The sequence below is a fragment of the Dioscorea cayenensis genome, chromosome 8 (assembly GCF_009730915.1).
Source record: "Dioscorea cayenensis subsp. rotundata cultivar TDr96_F1 chromosome 8, TDr96_F1_v2_PseudoChromosome.rev07_lg8_w22 25.fasta, whole genome shotgun sequence".
In the NCBI taxonomy this organism is placed as follows: Eukaryota; Viridiplantae; Streptophyta; class Magnoliopsida; order Dioscoreales; family Dioscoreaceae; genus Dioscorea; species Dioscorea cayenensis.
The window spans coordinates 15,144,508-15,150,918 of NC_052478.1; the positions used below are offsets into that span (position 1 = coordinate 15,144,508).

A 6,411-nucleotide genomic window follows, 5' to 3' on the forward strand; every position below is an offset into this window, starting at 1 on the left:
CGTGGACGCCGGAAAGTCGATGTCAACGCTTATTTGCCACGTCATCTGTGCAGCTGGTGATGCCACGTCATTTTAAGTGTGCCACGTGTGTAACCCTGCCCCATGTCAGCACACCAACATTGCTACCAAAGCCTCATCCTCTTCCTTTTACTCTTAGCCAAGTTCCATCGAGTTCTGCTAGGCTTCTGCAGGTCTCCATCGAGTTCTACCAGGCTCCGGTGACTTCTACCGGTCTCTATCGACTTCTGCCATGCTCCGGTGAGATCTGCCGGTCTCCATCGACTTCTACTTAATTCATTCGTGAGAAAGAAAGGGACAATGAAGGAAGTATGGGGGATGGAATCTTGTGACAATAGGTTGAGGCAGTTGTTGTTGGCAAGCTTGCCCTAAATTGTGTTAATTGTTTTGGATGATGTTATTAATCATTTGTTGTAGATTTATAAATCAATGGCCTTGTTTAGATGAAATCATCTGTATAATTTGTTGTATTTATTTACTTATTTTTGTGAATGTATGCAAACATGCAATTTACCTTCAAGGATGTAAATTTTGTATATTTTTCAGTTAGTACTATTTTTCAGGTCATGCCTCATGAATATACATGAACAAAAAAAAAATGAAACACTTAAATATGCATTTAAGATTTTTTGTTTATTTGATCACCAAATGGAAACCCTGTAATGAATCTACATTTAAGCTATTTTGTTTAATTGATGACCAAATGAAAACCCTACAGTGAATCTGCATTGAAATTGTATGTGTGCAGTTTGTTTAAATCTGCATATCTAAGTCTAACCTGCCAAAAATATTAATGGTCAGAAGATTTACCAAATGCTCTTCCATTGATCACCAACTATAACTATTTTCATTCTTACAAAATGGGAATCATTACAGACCTAGATGTTGTTATGAACTAACACAACATAGATGAGAAGATTTACAAAATTGGCCAACAGTACAAAGTACATCAAAAGCTTTACAAAATTGGCTCTATACATTTGGGCAAAGCAAAAATTATGTTGGTTAATCCACCTGTGTACCAACAAATGGTTACACAACACAATACTAACACATGGTTACAAAACATCAAAAATCACAAGCAAACTGCATTTCCTTCATGGGTTGGTTGATCTAGAAAAGGAGCCATTTCGTGGTGGTAGCCATGCCCTCTTTCTCTTGACAGCACCTGTTGCCTCTGCCCTACTCCCTTCTTTGACATCTTTTTGGTTTCCCTAGGACCTTAGCTTAGGGACAATTGCAGCAGAAATAGGATTTTTAAATGGTGGATTGGCATCAGATGAAGGTCCTTCGTTTATCCTTGATTTTTTAGACCTAATGGTTATCTTTGGTTTTCTCACTGGGGTTTCTCCAATAGGTAATTCCACATGGGCTTTTTGGTTAGGTATTATTGGAACCTACAAATGTGATGGGAAAAAAATGTTTAAGACTTCATTTTCAAATTTTATCAGATTTTAAGGCATACCCGTGTGACAGGAAGCCCTGACTCATGTTGTTGCTGTCTCATAGAATATTCTACTAAGGGTGTTGCTTCATGAATTGCTTAAACAGGAATTGTAATGAACTGCAATGGTAAGCAAGAAAATTAATTACCTTACCTATTAAATAATGGTGATATTCTCCCAGGCTTCATAGATTAATTACCTGATAATTAACACATCAACATGAACATCAAAATAAATATTACCCAGTTTATCACCTGTGACACCTGATGATCCAATGCTGGTGGTGTTATGTGATATTCTCCCCCTGCTTCTGTATTTGCTTCAGCTCTCTCATTTTCATCAATTAATCTCAAAGCATCATTCTAATAATTTCCATAAGAACATAGTTAGATTAATAAAAAATACCACAAAACTTGCTTACAACATCAGCTCTCTGACATACCATTGCAGTTTGATCATCTGCTGTGATGGATTCACCTTGGCTTGCCTCTCCATGTGTTTGCCCGCCTGAAGCATCTCTATTTCCCTACATTGTGATCATAGATATGTCATTAAATTTCCAAGGCATGAAAATAAATATTTCCCTGCAATGTTCTAACTTTAGAACACATAATTAACTACTAACCTTTAGTCCATGATATCTCTTGTTGTGCCCTGTTTCACCACACACACTACATCTCATTTTAACACCTCTCTTGCTAACCTTCCCATTGGTGAAGCCTTGGTTTTCTTTAGCTTCCTTTCTCCTAAGAAGTGTTTTCCTACCTCTTCTTTGGTTCACTGGTTTAGGTGGAATGACAGGACCTTGGTCACTCTTAGGCCATGAGTCTTTGTCATGAGTAGGATTTAGTATATTCTTATAGGTGTTCATGAAAGTCGTAACCTTGTAACAATTGTCCAGATAATTTTCGGGTGTCTCTTTATTGTAGTATAACACAGATATTGCATGCCCACATGGAATTCCACTCAATTTCCACCTTCTACAAGAGCATGTGCACTGCCTCTTGTCCACCACAAACTGGCCATTAGGCCCTATAACCTGGTATTTGTCCCATCTTGACCGAGTTGTATTATAAAACCAACTTAACTGTTTAAATTTTTCAAGCTTCTTCAATATTTTTGGGCAATGTGATGTTGTCACCTTCTTCAATGCATCCCTTGAATCCTTTTCATTAATTGTGTTCTTATCATCTCGGTCATGGTGATCACTCTCTTTAACCTAGCCTCTAGGATATTACTATTAAAACACTCGAATAAGTTATTTAATAGGATGTCACATTTAAATTTGCTTTGAAATTATGCCCTACTCCAGTGTTTAGGTTCTATCTTTTTCATGTAATCATGTCCCCCCACTGACATCCCCTTCATAATTTCCATTTCTTTTTCAAAGACATGAAGGTTAGTGGCTTTAGCGCAAGCCCATAGTTGGTCTTTTAGTGCTTTGCCCCTAAAGGTTTTTCGAAAGTTTGTGTGAATGTGTCTCACACAATACCGGTGCTCACTAAGTGGAAAATGCTCTGCAATTGCAGGCATTAATCCCTAGATAATTTTAACATTGCCACATCACCATCCAGAACCAGTAAAGCAAAGTAAAAGGCAAGAGAGAAACACCAAGACAATTATAAATTAGTACAAGTAAAGTTGCCATTGAATAATTTCCAAAATTCAAGCTAGGAGATAAACACAAAGAGAAAAATTCAGCCTTGCTCGCCTTTTGTCTGTCAGACATAAAGGCCCAATGTCTGCTATCAGTTATCCTCAAATCTTGTGCCAAGATCTATGTTAGAAATAGTACACAACAAAATAGAGATTAAAACACAACATCAAGAGATATTCTGGCCAAGTAAAAAAATAGAGATCAGACCATTTACCTCCAAGAACCACTTCCAATTATCTTTGTTCTCTTTACTAACCATAGCCCAAGATATGGGATAGATGCAATCATTTGCATCTATCCCAACGGCACATAATAATTGCCCTCCATACACCCCTTTCAAGAAGCATCCATCTAGAGAAACAAAATGCCTACAACCTACCATAATTTGGGAAAACATAAAAGGAAGACAATTAAAGATCATGACAAGTAAAACAAAATACAAACTATTAAAATCCCTCAAACCTGCCAAAAATCCTTCCCTCAATGGAGCCAGGCATACATAGAATGCTTGGAAGACACCCTCGTCAGTGCAGTTGATAATGATTGTTGAACCAGGATGTGTCTTTAGAAGCTCCAGTCTATAGTCATACAACCTTGACATTTGAGACTTCTCATCACCATCTATAATTCTGTAAACAAACAAAAATTTGTACATGTGACTTCTGAAAAAATTCAGAATACTAGCATAGATTATAAATAAACACATATTATAAGTGGAAATACAAAAAATTACCTAAGTGCAATGCTCTTGGCCCTATAAGCTTTCAGTCTGCTGATATCCACCTCTTGATTGCTTTTGACTGCTTGAATTATTCCTGCAATCCTCCAAGCATGATCTGCCCTAAATTGCTCTAAATAATTCCTTGCCACCCAATATGCATTAACATGCTTGTTTACATGATCTCTTGTACATTCATGCTTTAAAACCCCAGTCTTGATTTGAACTGTGTTCTTATCAGTCACCATGGGAGAAGCCCAAAGATAGAAGGGACACCTTTTTCTACAGAATGCTTTACACTTCTTTTTATTATTGGGCTTGAAGCTCATCACATAGCGATTCATGATACCATAATTCTTTACAGCTTCCTTAAACTATTTAAAACTTCGGAACTTCATGCCTATCTTAAAATGTGGATTTTTCATATCAACTTCTTCATTGAATTCTGCATATCTAGGTCTATTAGGCACCAGTGACTCCTCGTCTGTTGAAGAACAAGACTGCAGCTCATCAGACCTTGCATATTCAGATTCTACATCCCCATCACTTCCCACTCCAGCAGTCTCTCCATCTATTTCTATCTCTGTTCTAATCCTTGTGGATTCCTCATCACCATCTTCACCATCTGTCTCCCCATTAAAACTGTAATCTGAATCATAAAATTCATTTTGCTCATCTATTGCCTTGTCTTTAATTTTTTTTCCTAACAAGATACCTTGTAAGTCACCATCTTGTCCAACATCTGCATCCTCCTCTCCCTCTTCTGCTTCTACATCTTTGTATCCTTGATCAACACCTACTTGATTATTATCTCCTTCACCATCTTCTCCTTCATCATGGTGGATAGTTTCATGTTAGGCACAGTCAGACCTTGCATATTTAATGTACACATTAACCTCCTTGGTAGCCCCTACAGAAAGTGCCATACTTAAAGCATCTGAATTTGTTTTTATTTCTTTCAGATCCTATACCTCACAAATACAACAAACCACCAAATTGTACATCTATCAATATCCAACCCAAACTCCTTAGCCATGCTAATTAGTTCTAGCCTAGACATTTGATCTGCACTGCAGTAATCCACATGCCCTACAAAAATTTTTACTGCACCCACTACATAATGCATCCTTATCGTGAATAATTCTGTAATGGGTACTATAAATAAAGTGTGTAAAGTAAGTTAAATTATATCTAAGTACACATAAAAAACAAAGAACATATAATAAATCATGCCCTGTAACTAACTTAGATCACATTTAACTTGACATGTAAAATCAATGGAATCTGATTTAAGTTAAAACATTGGGACCCAAACTTCACATCTTAACTTGACATGTAAAATCATATTATAAAACAAAACTTTTCATTTTTTAGTGTTTTTATTTCATTTGCCTTCTTATTTTTTGGTAGACAACAAGCAGAAAAGACTGGAGAGATTGAGCATGCACAAGCTAAGACCTCATCAGAGGTCAAAGCAGTTAAAACATCCCTATTAGGCTATGTTCTCACTTTCTATGACCATTATTGGTTGCCAGTAAACAGATTGATTCCAATTATGGTGCCCATTTATGTGTTGATGTTTGATTGTCCTGCAATAGCATTTATTATGTGTTGATATTTGAGATTAATGTATTTTTAGATTGTGTGAAAAATATATTGGTTTGCCATAATTATGAATGAATTTACTATTGCTTTTCATTTAAAAAAAATTGATTTCACTGTATGTTAAGAGATGCCAAAATGTTTGTGTTGATTGTCTACAGTAATTTTCTATTTCATATATACCCCTAAAGGTTTCATGAACTTGCAAGTAGTAAAAGATTCTTGCTTACATATTATAAATATTCACTACCTTGCCAGTTTTAACGAGTTAATGCCATATATCTCACTGTTATTTTAATTTCTATTCTTTTAAAATTACCCAATGAATTGAGAATAGACGCTTTTATGTCAATGTACAGGTAAAAATTCCTAAGGAGGTACTTTCCTTTTCATGTGAGAAAAACTACATGAGAAGAACTATATAAGCATGTGTGTGGTTTTTGCTTTGAAAACGTACTGGTTTGAATGGCTACCATTAACCTGATACACAAGGGCATAAATTAAAGAAACATTAAAGAATTAAAAATCAGGTCATCAAGAAAAATCATGTCATAAAGGAATAAAGTTAGGGCATCAAGAAAAATCCAATTGTGGACCCGAACTTCACTTTCAAAAATTAATAATGTTGCCAAAAGTGATAGGGTTTAAGAATATGAGCACTTACAATACTCAGGGGCTTCCTCCCCCTCATGGCTTCTCTCCCAATTTACTACCATCTATTCTTCAAGCTTGTCGGTCACCGCAATTTCGTTCTTTGACTATAGCCTTGAGCTCTCCCTTGCTAAATTGAAGACAAACCCTAGATTTGCTTGCCCTTTCTCTCCTCTTCTCTCGGGAACAAAGACAGAGGTTAGAGATATTAAAAAGGGCTTTGGTGGCAATGTTGGTGTGCTGACATGGGGTAGGGTTCCACACGTGGCACACTTAAAATGACGTGGCATCACCAGCTGCGCAGATGATGTGGCAGATAA

General features: G+C 36.5%; 1 protein-coding gene across 3 annotated transcripts; it reads right to left on the bottom strand.

Annotated features, from left to right (window-relative positions):
- Nucleotides 1-1,087: 1,087 nt before the first annotated feature.
- Nucleotides 1,088-4,918, bottom strand: LOC120266636. 3 transcript variants are annotated; one of them, XR_005538215.1, is made up of 8 exons: nucleotides 3,854-4,918; nucleotides 3,583-3,749; nucleotides 3,335-3,495; nucleotides 2,089-3,240; nucleotides 1,906-1,989; nucleotides 1,718-1,825; nucleotides 1,484-1,582; nucleotides 1,088-1,415 (listed from the first exon to the last, which is right to left on the bottom strand). XR_005538215.1 is itself a non-coding variant. In XM_039274280.1 (7 exons), exons 1-4 carry the CDS (start codon nucleotides 4,180-4,182, stop codon nucleotides 3,013-3,015), a joined length of 885 nt encoding a protein of 294 aa, XP_039130214.1. In that variant the 5' UTR covers nucleotides 4,183-4,918; the 3' UTR covers nucleotides 1,088-1,415; nucleotides 1,718-1,825; nucleotides 1,906-1,989; nucleotides 2,089-3,012. The 3 variants fall into 3 exon arrangements, 2 of the variants coding, with proteins under 2 accessions (XP_039130214.1, XP_039130213.1); XM_039274280.1 differs by lacking the exon at nucleotides 1,484-1,582; XM_039274279.1 differs by having other exon boundaries at nucleotides 1,088-1,582.
- Between the last annotated feature and the right edge of the window lie 1,493 nt (nucleotides 4,919-6,411).